Source organism: Silurus meridionalis, chromosome 17, assembly GCF_014805685.1.
Source record: "Silurus meridionalis isolate SWU-2019-XX chromosome 17, ASM1480568v1, whole genome shotgun sequence".
NCBI classification, from domain to species: Eukaryota; Metazoa; Chordata; class Actinopteri; order Siluriformes; family Siluridae; genus Silurus; species Silurus meridionalis.
Window position 1 is genome coordinate 15,788,515 of NC_060900.1, and position 21,690 is coordinate 15,810,204.

A 21,690-nucleotide genomic window follows, 5' to 3' on the forward strand; every position below is an offset into this window, starting at 1 on the left:
CTATCATCGGTTCTACCGCCTCTACCTACACGCATCCTATGTGATATAAGAGTGTTTTTTTTATACGCGGATTACTGGCCATGTAACATATAAAATATCTGTAGTGTCTTTTAGTCTGCAGCCAAATGTCCTTTGGTTAGATAGCCATTCCTCATGTGCATGCAGGTCTGGTTTATGCAGCAATAAAGTGCACTCTGTGTGTGTGTGTGTGTGTGTGTGTGTGTGTGTGTGTGTGTGTGTGTGTGTGTGTGTGTGTGTGTGTTTTAATATATTCTACTAGCACACAGGCTCCTGCTCTGGCAAACAGCAAGCAACAAAGAGTTGAAGTGCCAAATGGAGGCACAGGTGATGGATAGAGAGAAAGAGAGAGAGCAGTAAATGTGGGAATAGTAGAGAAATATAGGAGGGGGGTAAGGAGAAAAAAATGAAGGTGGGAGGGAGACAGAGAGAGAGGGAGAGGGAGAAAGGAGCAGGCTGCTGAGTATTGGCTGGTGCTGCAGTGAGAGGAGTGAGAGGAAGAGAGAGAGAGAGAGAGAGAGAGAGGAGAAAGAGCTGCTGGAAAGCCATAATGGTCTCTGGCGCGTGCAGCGGTGCTGATCTGCACACTTTATGTCACCGAGCAGCCCTGCCTTCCTCCCTTTACAGAGACACGCACACACACACGTACATGTCGTCAGCACAGCTTTAGTGCAGCCTAAGAGGATCCTTCATACTGCTGGATTACTGGATTACTGCCGGACCGTCTGTCTTCTGTGCTCATAGGCTGCAAATTTGATCCTAATTTTGTTCAGCTCCACGCTGGATTACATTACATCTCCAATCCGCATAAGGAAGAAAGAGAGGACGAGAACGCTAAAGAGAGGTGGTGGCTCATCACCAGTTGCCTTTTCTCTGCCTAAAGGCAACCGGCTTTTATTTTCCGCATAAAGGAATACACCCTGGACCTGGGTTTGTCAGGACTTGATGGAATATAGATACATTTCATGCATCTCGAGCATCTCACATATCTTGTTTGTTCACTTGTAAAGCTTGACTTGCCTACAATGACCGTTTCGCTATAAACACCATCCATCGTTCTCACCCACTGCATCATATCATGCTTTTCACAAGACTCTCTGTTACATGAACTCTGTTGCATGAACTGTGTATTCGATATCCTACAAACAGAAGGAGTGGCAAAGCTGTAAAGAGACAGGGAGTAAAGCGATAGAAAGGACGAGTGCGGTGGGGTAAGCAGTGGGGGGAACTGCTTCAGACGTGCTCTGACAGGTGTAGTCACTCATCTATTCTCTGGCATATGCACAGTCGGCAGTTAGCGAAAAAACGAGAGGATGTAATTGTTAAGTGACAGGGAGCTGTCTTAAAGAGAGTCAAGAACGTGCAAGAGAAAAAAGGCTTTTCTATATTCTTAGTTGAATGAGACAGATTTTGAATTGCTCTAATGGCGCTATTAGAGGTGCCTCACGAAAGAGTCTTCTGAAACATTAGCCACCATGCCATATGTTTAAAGCACAGGACTAGCAAAGCAAAAGGTGATCAACTCAACAGGTCAACTGCTGCTTTACTTGCAGGACATCAGATAGTAAAAGGTGAAATTATGCATGCTATAGACTGCCTTTAGCTGTACTTTCTGATAATAGCACAATGAATCCCAGAAATCACTTATTTCAGCTGGGAAATCAGGCATCTGGCCTGATCATATATCACAGACAATATTAATATCTTCTTTGAACTGATTATAAAGTGTGAGGAATAAATACACCAGGGATTTTATATGGATACAAACAAAATATATAAGCAAGCTCTAGGTTGCTTAAAGCATATTGTTGAATAAGAAGAGGTTTGCCTCAAGGACTTCATTTCATTGTTTTAGTATTTAATCATTTACATTGCTATGCTGCCAGGAAGAGACCAAATGCACAAATATTCGACACAAGCACAGTGTTTTGGAGTGCCTGGATTTATCCCTAAACCACAACCCTTCGCTTCCTAACCCTACCCAATCCTTTTACAACAGACTTGAATTTCTTACTTTCAGGCTTTTCTGAAGGTGTCTTTTAATCCAATTTGATATTCTGACTATAAGAAGAGGAACAGACCGAGACCAGAACCTCAAAGGCTTTTCATGGAAAACAGAGTCATACCCTGTAGGGAGGAATCTCCAGAACTCAACTAAGAACTTGTTTCTTTTACGTAGCCGAGAATCCGAGGAGGGAAATCCCTCAACTGGAAATTCAGACCAAGATGGGCTGTAACATGTGTGTAGTAAACCGGCCTGAGGAGCAGTACAGGATAATGTTTCAGGTGAGAATAAACATGTGCTTCCTTAGCGGTACTGCTGCCGTCTTCACACATGACTGCTCTTCTTGAGGAAATAATAAGGTGAAGCTAGCTGGATAATACAAGGTGTATAGGCTTTCTCTCACTTTTCTGCTTAATGCATACACTGTTCAGTATTGCTCCAGGCTTGACATAATCAACCTAACACATTTTATTCAGTGCGTCCTTTTTCGAAAACAAACTTAGCATGTGTATATCATGTGTGAAATGCAGCATCTCTTCAAATTAATGGTGGTTTTCTTTATTTATAACTGAAAACCCTTGTAGATTCTCAATGCTATGTGAAATGGAGGGTATCAATTTGATATAATTTAAACACCTTTCAAGTCTAAAAAGCCAATTCTAATACAATTTTTTTGAAACATGCTATATTCAAACTATATTGGAACAGACATTTTGAACAAGCATTACTATAAAGGCTTGAATTGGCTTTTTCCTTTTTTCCTTCCAGCAATTTTCACCTCTCCAACTTCAATGATGTGTTGGAATTGTGCTGTAGATAATTTGAGAGGGATCTGCTGCCTGATCTTGCCAATATCGGTACAATTTCAAGAGCTTGCCTTTTATTTCTCTTCCACTGCCCGAGGTGCCTCATGCTCTTCGTTCCAAAACTAGTTTTTCAGCATGAAACATGGAACCGTCAGTGCGTAAGCCCCCTAAAAAATGAAGCTCACTGATGAGAGGAGGTCCTCAAAGACCCCATTAACTCTTTTTCCAACCCGACGGTGACAACGCTCAGAGGCATTTTAAATCAAGAAAATGAATGAAATACCGCAAGTATATGTGATATAGGTGTTCTCCGTGGTATGGTGGAGAATGATAAATGGTCACTACCTCAAATTACTTTCTATTCGTGTGAAGTTCAATTGTAATATTTCTATTCACATTTCCGTTCCAAATGAAATCATTTTAAACAAAACATTTTGTGCTGATCGCATCGAATTATGTTCCTATATACAAGTTTGATCAATGACTTGATCACGTGTGGGTTACAACTGCAACACCAAAAACCTAAAATCCAAACATTTTTTTCAGGCATTAATAAATCAAGTTTGTTGCATTCATAGGTAGACACTTATAACATTAATCCTCCTTTGGATACATTGCTTATTTATATAGGTCCAGGTACTATGACACTCCTCAGTGATCAGGGAGACAGACATTTAGCTCTGCACATTTTCATGCCCTTCAGGGATACCCATCAGTCAAGTATTCCAGCTCATATTCTACAGACATTACTCATTTTTCCTCATCCCCTCTCGTTCTCATGCTTTATGAGCCTGCCTGGGTGTTTGCTCTTCTCTCTGGCCCATAGAATGGTGATTCTAGAAGACCAAAAAACAGACTATTGATGTACTTCCTTAAAGTCATCATCCAGATACGTGACCATTTTGTGCTTCTAAGCAAAGCTCACATGTTACAGCAGCTAGCACTGAGGCTGATGTCATTTATTTAACAGCTCTCTTTTTCCTGCTAACAAGCTAAACTAATTATGCCGGCACTTCAGGCTTGTAATGAGGTTTAAATGCACGTGTCTCTATTGAAATAGTTTGAATTGATGCCGAACACTGTGCTGCTTCAATATGCGTCAAGTACGCTTTTAGTTTCCTAATCTTTTATTCAATCCCACCTTCCATGTCTGGTCGGATTCTCTTGCAGTTTCTTTCTCTCTATCTGTCTCCCCCTCCCCAACAACAAGTTCTGTCAAATGCATCTCTATGGGATGTGGTTGCCATAGCAACTAGGGTAATTAAGAAAGACTTATACGTTTTTTTCTCTCTTCACCATAGTGTTCAGGCAGAGGCGCAGCACCACACGTCTGCTTCACACACACACACACACACACACACACACACACACACACACACACACACACACACACACACACAAACACAAACAAACATAATAACAAAAAAATGAACCCAGTCCATTCATGCTGTAGAGGAATATTTACTTTTGCTCACCTTCACCAGAAAATAAATACAACACTCTTCTCCAACAGTAACCTTTGTTTAAAACCCTTCCCATTTCCAACACCAACCCTGTACCAATACAGACAAAAACGACCATCAGGTTCTCAAATGTCTGGTCCAAAGATCATCAATAGAACCTGACCACTAACTTAGGTTAAGGTTCACTCTTTGCTTGAGATACACAGGGAGACAAATAGAGATACAAGGGAGAGACTGGAATCTCCTCTGAATTGCAAGGTAAGAAAGGTTAAAAGGATTACAGAGAAGCATGGTGTGGTGAACTATAAATTGTGATTTAAAAAGAAATGACCTACTTAATCAAAATGTGACCAACCTTTATAAAAATACATGCTTGACATATAATTGGGTCAAGAGCACTGTAAAGTGAGTGAAAATTAAAAACTAGGAAAAAATGGACCATCATCCATTTCAACAACTAGAAACACCAAAGTGAAATCCCTGAAAATGATAAAATAGCAAACTCTGAATTGCAGTGTTGTAGTTACTAATAATCATACAGAATACAGCCAGAGATTGATCTCTTCACAGTGTAATTTTGACACTGACAGTAGATGAAAGCTGAGGTGAATGCCAATATGTCTATTTGCAGGCTGCTTAATTAAAAATGCAGTTATTCCGAAGGGGTAAATAAAGTAGGTGAAAGTCAATGAAGGGTATAAGGTGTATTAGGTGATAAAGGGTGGTAATTGCTGTGTCTTGGCTTTGTTTTGACAAACAGTCTTGTCGTGGAGCACACTGTGTCCTATTTACTAATACAGAATAAATTTCATCAGAGTGAATGCAATTTGTAGATAAATATCAGATCTGGGCAAAAAAACACCTCAATGGAATGACTGGTAAACTCTTAAACCCACACTTTTAAACAAGGACATGGCTAGAATCATAAAATGAATCTCAATATATATTCAAATAGAGCTAAATATCTATTCATCACCAATATCACTAGTGTATATATGCGAAACCTATGCCATGTTGATCCGTGTAATCTTTCACTTCATCGTGCTCCAACAACAGTTTGGAAACCAGCTATTTTTAATCAAGCCCAGCGACATAATCAATAATCCTACATACACACAGGGATAATAAATGGATTACTTTCTCGTTTGGACAGTCAAACTGCATCGACTCAAATACTACGAAGAACTCAGATGAGGTTCAGTCTCCAGGGGTCAGTTATGGTGAGCATGAGCAGAACCAGAGAAATGAGACGGAGGTCATGGCAAAAGTGTCAGCAGGATTAAGCCTGTATTGATTGAAGACTGCACTCTTGCAGTATAAATCTGCAGTATGTGTGAGAGATTTTGATCAGGACTGAGAGTGGGTGTTGGGCATAAAGGCATCATTGCATCACTGAATTAGTTAATGCATATTGCCGTTGGTTTTTCTGTCGAAAACTCACAATTTTGCAAAGAGGCAATGTAGTGGAAAATTGAAGGGGAAAAATGACAGTCGAAAGAGTAGGGATGTTAGAGCAATGCTGAAGATGCATTTTGTCTGAATGGTGTGTATGTGGTGATGGTATTCACCTGTTTGGCCACATTGTTTAATATGTTCAACAGGAATCTATATTAAATATTGACATGTAATTATAATCCCATATTAAATAATGAAAAGCATAAATGATTAAACCCCCCAGTGTTGAATAAATATTAACTTGGGTTTATTTGTTCTTTTCAACAGAAGGGGAACATGATGCGCCCCATTGATGCTGAAATAAAGGTGGAAGTATAAGATTCACATTACTAATTATTAATAATGTTTTATATATATATATATATATATATATATATATATATATATATATATATATATATATATATATATATATATATATATATATATAGTTGGTTTAAGTTATAGGTATTGTAACACATAGGAATGATGAACCCTTAAGTAGAAATTATAATGTAATAGAATGTTTATATTCGACAAGTCATTGTCATTATTTTAAATAATATTTTGCAGCTATTGAGTATTAAAGCGAGAGTTTGCTTTATAAATGTTATATTATATTAAAGCACGTGCAAATTCTGTAAAAATTCTAATCTAATTTTTACGTTCGAAAGATTCTTAGACTTTAAAACTGATTTCGTATTCCATGTATTTTCCATGAGCCAAATGATATTTATATATTATTTTTTTATGTCAGGTGTTTTAGTAATTTAATGAAATCACAGTTTATTAAATGATTATAAAAGTGAAATTATGACCACATCCATAAACAGACAAAATCAGAGTTAAATATATTTATATTTGTTTGTAATATGTAAATTGGGGGAATTAATTATCTATTTACTCATCTGAACATACGGTACATGGAAATGTGAGAGTTTCATGCATAAAATAATTCAAATGCTGGTCAAAAGATTCAGTTACTGTTCAAATCAAACATCAGAATGGGAAAAATTGTGATTGCTGTTACTTTAACTGTAACATGGTTGTTTTTGCCAGATAGACTGATGTAAGTATTTTGGAAACTGCTGATCAACCAGAAACAGTTTCTAGCATTCTGTGATTAAATGATCTACAGGATAAAACACCTTGTTATTGAGTGATTGGAAGAAAATGAATACACTTATTTGAGCTGACAGGAAGTGTATAGATTAGATTAGATTAGATTAGATTCAACTTCATTGTCATTGCACATGTGCAAGTACAAGGCAACGAAATGCAGTTGGTGTCTAACCAGAGTGCAATAACAGCAAGTGTAGGATATACAGTGTTTACACGATTTACATAAATTAAATTAAATGGTATTATAGGACTATAAAGAGTAATTTACAGATGTGTATGTACTATGAACATAATATACAGATGAATTTATATGTACTATGAACATAATATACAGATGAATATATATGTACTATGAACATAATATACAGATGGCTATTACTCTATAAAAACTCAGATAAGCACTCTTTACATGCTACAAAGCTATAGCTCCTTGTTCTAGACCAGATAGAGTGGGCGTATTTTATTGCTCTTTGTAACTCATCCACCAAATGCTTTTGGTTTTTTAGGCATTCTGAGATGCTTTTCTCCTCCCTATGTATGTAATCATTGCTTGATATTACAGTACCTGTCTTGGCATCTCAAATCAGTCTGACCATTTTTCTCTTTCTTTTCTTATCAGTCAGGTGTTTCCTTCCACAGAACTGTCACTCACTCAGTGTTTTTTTTCTTTAGTTTATTATTCTATACTTTAGAGACTGTAATTTTGTGTAAAAAAGAGTGCCATCTGGCACCAGTATCCATGCCATGACCCAAGTCAATGAGATTACATTTGTCCTTCAGTCTGTTTTTGATGTGTACGTTAACAGATGAACTGTCTGCATAGATTTTGCATTGTAGCGCTGTCACATGGATAGATCATTAGATATCCACATGATTGTAAATTTAAAACTATTTGAGGGGACAGTGCGTGTACATTTTGATATAGTTAAAGGAGAATATCAGCTTAGAAGATTGTGTTAACAGGGCATATGTACACTGTTATATCAAGCACATAATCATTATACAGACGACTAAAAATTATTGTCTTAATCACTCATACCGTTTAACTTTCCTTCACCAGCTTAAAGGTAGAAGAACATCTCCATTATCCCAAGACAAGGATGGCCATTCCCATGATCCTCTATTGCTTCAAGTGGTCCGGAAGGGACACAGGAGGAAAGCAGGAACTGCATCAGGAAGTGCCAGACTTATGGCTATCACAGACTGTATGGACAACTCCACGCAGACAGATATCAGCTTCCAGAACTTTCTGGGTGTTGGTCGAGGGAAGCATACCAGCTGCAGCTCTCCGAAACCCCCTCCATCTCCTCCACTTCCCCCAATGGTGGAGTCATACCTGCTTAATGACCTGTGAGTACAATCCATAAATACTGCACTAAATGTCCTTCTTTTTGTTATGGAATGAAAACTGTTGGCATGTTAATCAAATCAAAATCTGAACAGCTGGAAGAACAGCTGGTTTATATCAGCCAGCCTTTCTATTGTGAGCACCATTATACAGATGTAATAATAATGTAATAATTAAATATGCAAAAATATTCATCCAGCATGGTTATGAGATCTGATTGAAGTGTCTACGCTTTTTATTGGCTTGATTTCAATGTAACCTGATTTTATCCCAGTGTGCGGCACACAGATTTTCATTCTCTGCTCAAGCCGTTCTCAGGAGTCACAGGAGTAATCTCAATTTTATTACTTCTTTTACCAGCTCATGTTCTTCCCCTCGCTTACACCGTCAACCATAACACAATGTTATCCAGCATAAAAAAAATAATGCAATAATAAAAAAACGGGGATGATGCAATGTTCAAAATGCAGTCTGTACAAACAGGGAATCACAGACACATTATAGAGTGTATTTATTGCGCAGAAAACAAAACCACAAAAAAAAAACCCACATTAACAACTATTCATAGTATGCCTCAACTGGCTGTGCATTTATGAATTTTAAAGTAGTGACTATAACTACAGCTACAGCATCAGCAAAGTACAATAAACAAACAGCTCTATAAGTAGTTAAATCGTATATTTCTATTGCTGTTCTCACACACATACCTTAACTCACTTGAAATAATGCTGTTATATACTAAATACTGGTTTGAGAGCCCTTCGGTGCCTTGTGTCCTGCATAAATTCTGTCCTAAATGGCTCATTAAAGAGAAAAAGGAGAGGCAGTGTGTGAAAGTGCTGCCTACAGAAACATATCCCTGTTACCATACTAAATGACTCTCTTTATAGTACTCTGGAGAAGGACTCTGCTGATCCCAACGATTACCTAGATGTTACTAATCACGAAGTGGATCGACAGGAAGAGCTGGAATATGAGGTTTGAATACAGTTTCCCGAACACCACTGCTACCAAATATTCCATTAGATTCTATTATACAATCAGCAGTAGATTTAATTTACTGCTTCTTTAGATACCAGTATGTGAGGCAGTATCTGATCTGTGCCTTGCTGTGAGCATTCCATTTCTCTCTGTCAGGAAGTGGAGCTTTATAAGTCCAGTCAGCAGGACAAGCTTGGCCTGACAGTGTGCTACCGCACTGATGATGAGGAGGACCAGGGTATCTATGTAGGAGAGGTAAATTGAAACTCAATTATATCGTGTTGAATCCAACCTGCAGGTATGCAGCGTTTATCTGACTGACCGTTTCATTTACCTAGGTCAATCCAAACAGCATTGCTGCTAAAGATGGCCGCATCCGAAAGGGCGACAGAATACTGCAGGCAAGTGTGCACTGAATGCAAGTGTAAAAAGAAACCTTCAAAATGAAAGTATGATATATAAAAAAAAAGTGTTATGATCAAATATTGATGAAGAATCCTATGCTCTAAAAACCAGGATTCAGCAAAACCTTTAAAGGTTCCCCTAGGCCAGGGGTGTCCAATTTATCCAATAGTTGTCTGTGTGGGTGCAGGTTTTTATTCCAGTCAAGCTGAAGCCATGCCTCACAGTCTAACGAAAGCCAAGATTAACTAATTAAACAGGTGCAATCAGGCCTTGTGTCTGGTAAATTAGAATGAAAAACTTCAGACCAGCCTGTCCTTGTGGGACAAATCAAATTTATTCGTATATTTTTAAGAATTTGGACTCAATTACCTCAAAATATATCATAGCTTCAGGATCCCTAGTTCAGTCCTGAGCACTGGTTACCATCTGTGAGGAGATTTGTATGGTTTTTAACCCTGTCTCTACATGGGTCTCCCTCCCGGTTATCTAGTTTCCTCTGTCACACCTTCTAAAAAAAACAAGCCAATGGTTTTATTGTGTATTATGTATACTTGCCCCTAGTTGTGAACGAGTGTATCGTCATTCGGGGTGTATTTCCAAATCATCCCCAGTGCTCGTGGGATATCTTTTGGAGCTAATGTGAGTCTGAGAGGATAAAGCAGTTATTAAAGCCGAATGAATGATGAATGACTAAAAAAAATTATTCCTCCTTGCCTGACATCAATTGCAAAGCACTGCTGGAGTCTATTTTTATTCACAACGTGAAATCCGTTTTCCGTGAAGGCGCTTTGGTGTTGACAAACCCGGAATGCAATGTTCCACATTGTTCATTGTTAATAACAGTTACACTGAAGTCTGACGATCAAACGTTTTTTTTTTCCAGATAAATGGAGTTGACGTACAGAATAGAGAAGAAGCAGTGGCCATCCTTACCCGAGAAGACAGCACAAATTTTTCACTGCTGCTTGCCAGACCAGATGTGGAGGTAAACATAAATATTGATACAGACGTGGTTAAATATTTGAAATGTATGCATATCCATGTATGCACATCTGCATGTCCATGACAGCTAATACATCTACTCCATCGACTACTGACAGCAGAGCCCGAAAATAATGGCTTATTTTGCTGATGGGAGGGAAACGGCACACTCACATCAGTCATGACTGAATCATGTGATCACTCTTAGTGATGTCTGTCAAAGCTTTGATGCAGTTCCATTAACTCTATTCCACAAGGAGAAGAGGACGAGAACCAGAGAGAAAAAAAAAACTGATTTTAGTTCAGTCATTAAAAAGACATGAGGAGAGGACAAAAAGAACAGGAAAATGAAATTGAACACTGGAATATTAGACAAAAGATAGAATGGTGGCACACAGTAGAACGGATTTAATCCCGGGTACAATTTTTATTTAACGTTTTAGGGTATAAACCTGCCAATCATAATTTAAATGATATTGCTGGAAGATGGACGCTGTAAAAAGGGCCCCATTTGTGAAATCTTTCGCCTTTACTTGACAGGCTTTGCTTTAAAAATGAATAACAAATACAATAAAGCAAAAAAGATGGAGATTTAACAATATTTTAAAAGCAACAGATCCTTTCATGTTTTTATCATCTCCACTAAAACAAAAGAACTAGTAATTATCAATAGATTAGGATTAGGAAAAAGTAAAGGCCAAATCTGGAAGAGAACGGAGCAAGAAGGTGATACACAGAAAGAGTGAAGAATATTTGGAGAATAAAGCAGGCTGAGATTAAAGGCTTACTAAATAAAGAATATGAGAGAGAAATAGAAGGTGCAGGTGCTTGAGACATGGCAGATAGTGGAGATAATCAATGTGTCTTTTCTTCCAATTCAGAGTAGCAGTCAGATGGCGGCGCAATCGATTGCCACTTGAACAACCTCAGGCAGATATAGTCAATTAATTCTGAGCTACACGATTCAGTTATCAGCTTTTGCAAGAGTAATGTTTGTATATGGATCTCTATGATCTCATTTGGAACATTTTTTGTCATACTGAATACTTGAAGTCCGATATCTGTAGCACTGTATATTGATATTGCCATCTAGTGTTTAAACGTGTTACTGCATGCATTTGCTCAAAGAATTTACATAATATTTAACGTTTTGCACCTGTTCTGGCATAACAACTTTGTGCAATTTTCCTTTTCCTTTTTTCTCTCTCTCTCAAACTACAACAACATCAACAAAATGTACGCAAATTATGGAAACCCTTATTCTATTACCATATTAAGCTGGAGACTCAAATGGACCCTGAAGATCTGGATTTCGAATTACCAGTAGGCATGAGTGTGGACACTCTAAACAGCTCGCACTTATCCAATCTATACCATCATCGGCAGCAAAGAGGCCAGGCGGGAATTCATGAGGTCCCATTACACAATGAAACACCCTTGCTAAGCTTGGCCACACTTAATAACAGCCAGGAGCTGGACAGTGGTGTGGGACGAACTGACGAGAGCACCAAGAATGAGGAATCATCCGAGCACGATATACTCCTTGGCGACGAGCAGACCAGTGCCTCCAATACCAACACCACTAATACACCACATAGTCTCCGCAAGTTCAGGCCTGGCAGGGGCAATGGAGGTGGTGGAGATACTCCATCCCCATTACTCCATATTGGAGAACTTCACTTCAGCACAGACTCCCTGGATTGTGGTGGTGCAGGGGGAGGATATTTCCATGATCCAGTGAGCACAATGATGATGCCTGGTCTGACCGAAGAGGAGTGTGAGAGGTACAAAGAGCTGCTAGAGATCAAGTGTCGCTATGAAAGAAATATAAAAGAAGGCAACGGAAAGAAAAGCGCTGAGGAAGTAAGTAAGAAGGAAGAAGGGGAGGAGGAGGAGGAGGAGGAGGAAGAAGACAAAGAGGTGTCTCTGGATGAAAACTCGAATGAAAGCCTGACTCCGCACGAGATGGCACTCCTGGAGGAGGAACTACGGCATCTTGAATTTAAGTGTCGGAACATTCTGCGGGCACAAAAGATGCAGCAGCTACGAGAGCGCTGTCTAAAGGCATGGCTGCTGGAGGAGGAGGCTGCAGCAAGGGGGTCTAATGACCTTCAAGGTTCGCCACACCATGAGCTGTCAGATATCAAAGAACTCCCTGAGAGAGAGCGATCCGACAAGGACACCAGTAGTGCTTACAATACTGGAGGAGAAAGCTGCAGAAGCACACCTTTGGTGAGTGATCGCCTCTCTCCTGTGGCTCAGATAGATGAGTCTGGTTCTGCTTTGCAGGTGAGACACAGAGACCGACCAAGCTGGAGTGAGAGGGGACGTGGTACACTCAGTTATTCACCCAGTAGCTACAAGAAGTTTCACATGAACACCAATATCAACCAGAAGTATCACTCTTTGTCTCGAGAAGGGACCACTCGTTCACTAGCAGATGGTGGTACACAGGGCAGGAGCTCGAGATCCAACAGCATCCATGAAAGGACCGGTGGCCGTAGTGCTGAATCTAGTCCCTATTTTACTCGAAGACATCACTCTAACCGACCCAAGCCGGAGCGCTACCAGAGCTGCATGCAGCTAGGCTCCTCATTCACAGAGACCACTGTGGATAGAACTGTGGAAGGGGAGAGTGAGGCGCCAGTTGGCAGTAGTGGCCGGGCAAGCCCTATGAGTTTAGCAAACAGCACACTTAGCCCCATGCTCCACACCAGCCCAGCAAAACACTCGCTGGATTTGCCTCTGCAGCTTCCACCTGCCTTACCACGCATGGAGTGGAAGGTGAAGATCCGTAGTGATGGTACACGCTATGTAGTAAAACGACCTGTCCGCGATCGCTTACTGAAGGCCCGTGCCATAAAGATCTGTGAAGAACGGAGCGGCATGACCACTGATGATGATGCTGTAAGCGAAATGAAAATGGGCCGATACTGGAGCAAAGAGGAGCGCAAGCAGCAGTTGCTGAGAGCCCGGGAGCAACGACGACGACGCGAGTTTATGATGCAATGTCGACTAGATTATCTTCGCAATCGTGGCCAAGACCTCGGGAAGGATGGGCAACAGGAGCCAGGTCAGGCTCCTACCTCCATTCTAGAGATAAGCCAAAAGAAGAGCTCAAAGAAGCGCAATCGTCGCATTCTGGACAATTGGATCACCATCCAAGAGCTGTTGGCTCATGGTTCTCGCTCTCCAGATGGGACAAGAGTCTACAACCCTCTTTTGTCTGTCACTACTGTCTAAGAGAATAGCACAGAAAAAAAAAGCTTGAGCAATCTTACAAATTTCTGAGTAGCACATCGCCATTACATATAAGCAGCATCGAGGTAACAAGCACAATTGTTTTTCATCTGTGCTGGTGCTCAAAATCCTTCATTTTGAGTAAATGTGCTTATTTTCCTAAAATGTAGATGCTTTGGTTTTAAAATCAAACCAGCTTAATTAATTACCTTCTAAATCCCAAACATGAAGCCTTATAATTTTCTTCTAGTTAGCAAAGACCACCAATAATTACAAAAAAAACCCATCATATAATCTTAGCAAATAGTCTGGATCATGTCTTAAGGAAATAACCAAAAACCAATGAAAATCTTAGACCTCAGCTATAGTGAAATATTATACAGCATGTCTTAATTGGAGCTGACTTGGTGCTACTTTCTGTGTTAAGTGTCTAAGCATCAACTCCAACCTTACTGGAATAATGAACAAACGTTGTAAGGTCTACAGATATGCATACAGTTGGAAATGCTGAAAAGCTGTTTAGTGCAAATTGTTACATATTAGGTCTTCAGTTATAACAAATACTTGTAGAAACTGAAAAGATGTTCATTAGGGCCTTGTTTTAGTTCTATTCTATCTAATGCTATGAGGAATTCTGGAATCTAGGCCCATAAATCAGCATCCAGTCCCAGCACAACTTCTTTGGCAGCACAATAAATTCCCAGGCACATAAACGTTATTTGTGTGAATTCTACAGTCTATATTACATACTCTCACAAGTAAACTGCTAAAATAAAATAAATTCCAGAAGAAGACAAATATCTGTGGCTTCTGTCAACAGAATGTTATGTTACAATAGAAATCCGCAAAAGAAAAAAGCACACAGCATGAAAGATCAAAGTTTGAATCAAAACCCTTTATGTTTCGTGTCATTATCCAAACCATTACTAAATGGGGCTCTTTAATACTGTAGAATCCTGTAATGGTTATTTAACAACTCAGTGCTGATACGGTCATTATAAAGTCTAATTTTAAAGCACAGTTTTCCCTTCAAAACCTATAATAGAAAAAGGAAAGGATGTTCCTGCCAGACACTACATTTTAGAACCACTGAGGTTGGACAGACAACATGGTGCTGAATAGGCACGGTGCATGTTGAAGAAAATACTGCCTATACCATAGAAACTAGGACAAGGCGAATGTGCATGAAAACACTAACACCAGCATAACATAGACACAATTTACTGCTTATTAAAAGTAAGGTTCGTCAATATGGACACAATATCCTACACTGAATATCCTGCTACATATTGTGACTGTGGTCCGCTTTGCAATATGTTCAAAGAAAACACTGAAAAGCCCTTAATGTGACATGGGTAAAGCCTTGAAACCCTGGTGTGAATAATGAATTATTTATGGGATTAGTCGGTGTGATTTATACTCGAGCAGAATGGTGATATATGTTTAAGATAATCACAGCCTCACAAATGAAATAGTAATCACTGTAATCATTAATTGATATCAATGATATATTGTAATATCAGTTTGAAAAGGCACAGAAAATATGAACAATGTGATACACTGTGAGTGATCGACTCAGTGGCACTTTTATAAGGAATACAGCTACAACTGCACATTCGTGCAAATGTCAGCCAATCGTGTAGCAGCAGTGTGCAAATGTGATCTCAGGATCGTGGAGATGCCTAGATGAGGAACGAGATCCGAAGAGAATAGCCAGACTGAAACACTATGAATTCTTCTGCTGTTGCATACCATCTGCCTCAAAATTCAATGTGTTGTGGATTATGGGATGCTTTTCTGCTCACCACAGTTGTAAAAAGCTGTTACTTAAGCCAATGAGATACTTTGTATACGTCCCCATTCTGATGTTTGATGTGAACATTCACTGAAGCGCTTGACCTACTTACTTTTATTCGGCTTCTCCCGTTAGGGGTCGCCACAGCGGAACCATCTGCATAAGTTGGCACATGTTTTTACGCTGGATGCCCTTCATAACGCAACCCTCCCCATTTATCTGGGCTTGTGGCAGGCACTATGGCTTGTGCAACCCTAATGGCTGGGGTTAGTTCCCTGACCGGGGATCGAACCCGGGCCACAGCGTTGAGAGCGCCGCATCCTAACCACTAGACCACCAGGGAACCTACTGAAGCGCTTGACCTAAATCTGCATAATTGTAAGCATAGTGCTGCTGCTTCACAATTGGCTGATTGAATAGATGAATGAATAAACAGGTGTATGGGTGTTCCAAATAAAAAGGCCAATGAATAGAAAGTGCTGAGAATGTGTGTACAGCCATAACAACTAAAACATAGATCAAATTCTACCAGCAGCATCAATTGAAGCACAAGACCAAAAAAAGGCCAAATCCGTATTTATGCAGCAGATGATGCTCTGCAGAGTGCCCATTCCTGAACTCTGAATCACAGTATGAGTGACGTGTTAAATTGTAAATAAGTATGTGAACAAACAGAAAAACCGCTTTGCTTATAACTTATTCTGATCACTCTCACCCTCCGCTCTATGCTTACCAAGTGACTTTTCCCACTTTTGGACTGTGAAACATTTTTTGCATGAATTTAATGAAGTATAGCACACATTAACAGAAATATTCTATGGATTATATTGGTGTATATCCATTGCTCAGTATAGTATTTATGTGATCATTGTTTCTTACTTCAGTTTCTATTGATTTGTTGGTATGTTAGTTACAAGTAGATTTTTATTATATTGGCGCAGTTGGTACCTGTCGATTCATATCAGTGGTCCTATTTACACAAGCTGTAACATGCATTCGATCTTAAATGGTCATTTCAGTGTGCTGTTAACATGGTCTTTATGGCATTTTAGGGAAATAAAACCATTTTGTATTGCTTAGTAATAAATGCATTTGTCATTCAAATCATTTTGATCAGTTGGGAGTTTTGGGGCAACAGAAGAAAAAAAAAAAAACACTCATATTACACGCAAACATACACAAATCACACACATGCTAAGTACTAACATAGATAATTCATATAGATAACCAAGCAGGAAAAAACCCCAACAATGTCCAACAGCAAGAACATATTTTATAGAATAAGAGCAATAAATAATCACATAGAATTTCTCTGAATTAGGTTGTGATGGAAACGTCATACATATATACAAAAACTTCATACAGTGTCATCTTTTTAAATATAATTACTGCTCTGAAACACGTACTGATACAACTTTACAGTTACATTTTGTTCCCCGGTCCCTAAAATGTAAACAATAGTTCATCTCCCTGCTCCCAGCCAGTTATAGACATTATAACACAGCCCATTCCAGAGTAAATACAGAATATTTATATTAGCTTATATGTACATTCAAGTTTTTATACAGCGTCATTCAGTTAAGTGCAGTAGAACATGCAACACATTGGCACACTGGCGCAAGACATCGGCATTTCCAATCAGGAGTAAAGACGCTTTCCAAAACGATGAATCTAATTCAATAGGTCTGTTAGTCATCTGTGATTTATTTTTGAACCTTCAGTTCTTCAGGCCTCATAACACTTACTGCAAGCACAAGAGTGAAACTAGCAAACTACCTCATAGAAGGATGAAGAGTGATGGGAGAATGATTATAGCTGTGCTCAAAATTTAGACGACATCCTACAGCCAAACATTCACACCATATTGAACACACATCCTTTGCTAAACAGCTCTCTAATGACTAACTGTATAGTATCCCAGGTTAGATGGCAGTCTAATGTTAGATTTCACATAGTAATACATCAAAAAACATATTAAAAATCACCTAGTTTGCTCGTTAAATGTTTTCCATAAACTTCTAGAGCCATATTCAGAGTTGAAAACTCAAGTTTTAAAAGAATCAACAGGATTAATCCTTATACAGAGCTGATCTGTTAAGTTTTAATGCTCGGGGGTTCTTCATTTGTATCCTGGTTACACCCTTCAAACCCATATACAGTAGGTCTTTACACAGGGAAATAGAAATAAAAAATCTAAAATTATAATTCAAAATGGTTATTGTGGCGTTTCATATAAAGATGTACTAATATATATTTCACAATAAAGATTTCATATTATGAATTCATATTTTCCTTTCAATTCGCATGCCGGAAAAGATAAAAAAAACAAAAAAAACCAACAAAAAAAAAAAAACCTGAAAGAATTAATCGGATGACTGCAATCTGAATTCCGCTGTATTCAAGATCTGTTGGCCAAACTCAACTCTGAATATGGCCATGTATTGAACTGAAGTGTCTGTTTAGTGACATAGGATTGGGGAGGTGTATCCTTGTGAGTGTGTGTGTGTGTGTGTGTGTGTGTGAGTGTGTGCATATATTGGGGTGCTGGAGTAAGAGATGATCTAGCAAGGCACTGCACTTGTAGGCCTTGAGTCTTTGTACGCACAGAGTAAAAATAAAAGCTTTTGTTTTGCACCTAGAGCAAACATTATCTGCAGAACCATAAAAGCAGCATACAAATAGATGCAATGGAAACCAAGTGTGAAATGTTATAGCTGGTGTGCACAGATACACCAGTCATAATAGCATGCTTTCATATAGAAACAAGAGGGCCAAGATATGTAACTTGATGTAAATTCACATTCTTTTAAAGAGTGACTGGCTTAAGTACAAGTGTATGGCTTCTGGCAATGAGTTTATAATACTGATTTTTTCTTTCCCCCAAGCAAAACAAGTTCCTGAAATAGGTAGCCCAATTCTCAAAAGTTCTCAAAAGTTCTCAAAAGTTCCGTTTGTACACATGAAATACCACTGCGTTAGATTGAAAAAAAAAAAAAAAGGCTAATAGAAAACAAACCAGCACAGAAACAATATCCATATTAGTAGTAAGTGTTACATCAAAATATTAAGGATAATATCAGTAATATTTGACATCATAATAGTAATAATGAAAAACACACTTGAATCATATCATTTATGTAAATTGTACTGTACAATCAATTCTTGAGAGAATGTCTTCATCTGTTGATGCTTAGAATTCAGTTCAACTGTCTTTTGAGTAAAAAATAAGTATTTATACAATTCATTCTGCAAGATTGATATTAAATAACCATACAGTGCTCTCCTTGCAAACACTGTAAATATATCCATTTATTTAGGTTTCTTTTTTGGGAAATTCAGTTGCTGCATTTTTAGGATCAACTGATCCTAAAACCTTACATTAGGCACTAAGGCTATGTAATAAGTTGCCAAATACAAGTAATTAGCAAGTCATATAAGCCTGTTTGAGTTCTGATAGCTAAAAGTGTGTTCAAAGAAAAATAATTCAAATCGAACTACCAGACAAGTCATACTTATCAAGTAATTTTGGCACTTAAACCACAACTAACTAATTATATCAATTTGGAAAAAAAAAAACAATATAATCAAAACATTATATAATATTTATATAATAAAATATTTAACTTTTCACCTATTTATAGACACACCTTTTTTTTCCTGAAAAAAAGCAATGCAAACTGAATGAAAAGAACTGAAGTACCTTTAAGTATTTAAACTTTTTTGGTTTGTAAATTGGTGGGCTATGCCTAGATTTTGCAGATTTAAATTTTGAAAATAATTACATATACCTAACGATCTATTTTAAAATATTTTCCCTTTTAGACTCCACACATAGGACTAAATGCTGGAATGCTGCCTCCTGAATGGCTCTCTCTCCTATAATGGTCTCTTTCCACAACAAATGTTTTATTACAAAAAAGTTTGTAAAATAAACAGGATGTGTTATGGTTCAAAGTTATGGCTGAGTCTTTTAAAGCTGTGAAGCTATAGTCCAACACTGACAGCCATTAAGTCCAAGGTATGTGGAAAATGTGGAATGTATCACTCAGTTCTGTAAAAATAAAATAACATAAAAACTTGCCTCGACCCGGAATGATTGTCATTTGACACTAAAAATTAAATGAACCCTTGTTGCTTTAATGTCCATGCTTTTTTAGGGATGTTCATGAAAAGTTGATACTTCCGTTCTATCCTGCGCTTTACACTGACTGGCTGGTAAAGCTGACTTTCTGACTGCCTCTGTAGCAGGACAGTTGGTTCCCTAAAAGCTTTTGAGTCAATGTCTCCTGTAAAGGTGTGCAGCAACCTCATACAATTACCACTTTTGGCAACACTGCATTTCCTGCTTATAGCGCTGTTATTTTCGGAGGAATAACAGAATCAGCTCTTCCTTCAAGTCTTGTCACGTCCAGCCTCCTGATTTTGCATTTATGAAAGAGTTTGGGTGTAATGAGTACCAGCATGAAACGAGAGCAAATAGCATACGCATTCATTGGCCCAGCTATTGGTTACTCTCCATTACCCTTCACTCTACATATGTGGAAAGCGGATGTGGAAGTAGCAAAGTCGGACCACAGTGTGTTTCCGCTTGCGTGGGCTTGGGTTCCTCCTTTTATGAACTCTTGCCCTGCTAGCTTTGCCACGTCTTACACAACTGTACTGATACGACTGATGGGCTTTGACTTCGAGCTGCCGCTTGTGCTGGCGCTGCCCGCTGTGCTTCCTGCTCCCGGCCCCTGGTTGATCATCTGCGGTGGCAGCGGCGAGAGAGGTGTAAGCGGTGTAAGAGGGGTGTGGGGGGAGGTAGGAGGGGGTAAAGGCGAGTGCGGCGGAGGAGGTGGGATGGAGGACAGGGGTGGATACTGAGGCAGATAGTGTACTGGGGCCTGTGGCACGTGACGTGCTGTGATGGTGGAGGGGGCCTGTGGAGGTGGGGCAAACACAAAGTGAGGTTGATGGGCGGAATGATGCAGTAGTGGATGGGGACTGTGGACGTGTCCGGCGTGACTGTGGGTATGAGAGAGAACGTGGGAGTGGCCGTGAGGGTGCGGGTGGGGCTGGGAGTGAGACAGAGTCAGTGGCAGCTTGGCTGGATGTGGCAGTGGGATGTGAGTGTGAAAAAAGCTGAATGGGCTGACAGGTGAATGTGGGGAGTGAGGAGACAACGGAGGAGGGGTGCAGCCCACGCTGGAATGGCGGCCATGCTGATGCACGGCATGGTAAGAGTGCTGCTGTTGAAGTGGCGCGTGAGAGGGAAGAGGTGAACCACGGCGGGGAAGTGAACTGCGTTGCAGAGTGTGATGCATTACGTGTGGATGGCTGACGACCGAGGGTTGTACGTGGTAACGATGATTCTGATGCTGGTGGTATGGAGGTGGAGGTGGACCAATATTGCTGTGGCAGTACTGTGCGTGCAAAGCCTGGATCTTGGAGGGCCCGCCGAGGTCGGACTGACTGAGGGAGGAAGGTGACGGAGGAGGTGGGCCCCCGGTAGTAGGCGGGGCCACGGGCGCAGGGTAGGGTGGTCCTGGGGGAATAAGTGGGGCCGGAGGTCTGGCCCGCTTGCTGCCAAACAGAGAACCCAGGAATGAACCGGAGCTGCCCCCTCCTGAACCTCGGTCGCCGGTGTTGGGGAGCACCCCTGCCCCAGCGATCCCTACGGCGTTGTGTAACTGCCCCGGCCCACCCCCCACCCCTATTCCGGGGCTCAGGATGGGGCGGTGAGGCCGGTAGTCTTCCAGCCCATAGCAGCTGGGCAAAGCGCCCCCCATTGGCAGGCGCTGGTGAGGCCGGGGGCTGTTAATGATGGATCCCTATAAACAGAGGTAGCTAGAATGATTAGATTGCAGTGTAGTGGGAATGTTCTAATACATGCACTCACGTTTACACTTTGTACACAAAGGTACTAGATGGAAACAAATAAAAAACGAATAAAGCTGAGAACCCCTGAGAGGACACCACATTACATAAGGATTTAAAAGAATTCAGGATGTTCCTCAAGTTATTTTTTAAACAGGATGCACAGTAAGGACAGATCTGTGTGCTTCCCTCAAGCACAGAGACCAGTACAGACATCAGGCAATGTTAAAAGA

General features: G+C 39.8%; 2 protein-coding genes and 1 non-coding gene across 6 annotated transcripts in view; 1 reads left to right on the forward strand and 2 right to left on the reverse strand.

Moving 5' to 3' along the window:
- The first annotated feature begins 519 nt into the window (after nucleotides 1-519).
- Nucleotides 520-16,356, forward strand: pdzd4 (PDZ domain containing 4). Its single transcript, XM_046870369.1, has 8 exons — nucleotides 520-2,304; nucleotides 6,015-6,053; nucleotides 7,909-8,198; nucleotides 9,087-9,174; nucleotides 9,334-9,432; nucleotides 9,516-9,578; nucleotides 10,466-10,567; nucleotides 11,842-16,356. The coding sequence occupies exons 1-8, from the start codon at nucleotides 2,245-2,247 to the stop codon at nucleotides 13,804-13,806; spliced, it is 2,706 nt and encodes a 901-aa protein (XP_046726325.1). The 5' UTR covers nucleotides 520-2,244; the 3' UTR covers nucleotides 13,807-16,356.
- On the reverse strand, nucleotides 15,870-15,941 carry trnae-cuc. Its single transcript has one exon. It is a non-coding gene; the product is annotated as a tRNA-Glu (tRNA).
- Nucleotides 16,357-16,851: 495 nt separating the features above from the next.
- LOC124399462 (IQ motif and SEC7 domain-containing protein 2) overlaps nucleotides 16,852-21,690 on the reverse strand; it is an 84,903-nt gene continuing 80,064 nt past the window's right edge. For all 4 annotated transcript variants that reach the window (XM_046870364.1, XM_046870366.1, XM_046870365.1 and 1 more), the window contains one exon: nucleotides 16,852-21,411. In XM_046870364.1, coding sequence (XP_046726320.1) covers nucleotides 20,245-21,411 — 1,167 coding nt within the window. In that variant the 3' untranslated portion in view covers nucleotides 16,852-20,244. The remainder of the gene's footprint in view (nucleotides 21,412-21,690) is intronic.

Coding starts and splice junctions, on each gene's coding strand:
- pdzd4 (XM_046870369.1), top strand. CDS start 2,245: ATGGGCTGTAACATGTGTGTAGTAAACCGGCCTGAGGAGCAGTACAGG. Junction 9,433..9,515: donor AGGGTATCTATGTAGGAGAG/GTAAATTGAAAC, acceptor TCATTTACCTAG/GTCAATCCAAACAGCATTGC. Junction 9,579..10,465: donor AGGGCGACAGAATACTGCAG/GCAAGTGTGCAC, acceptor TTTTTTTTCCAG/ATAAATGGAGTTGACGTACA.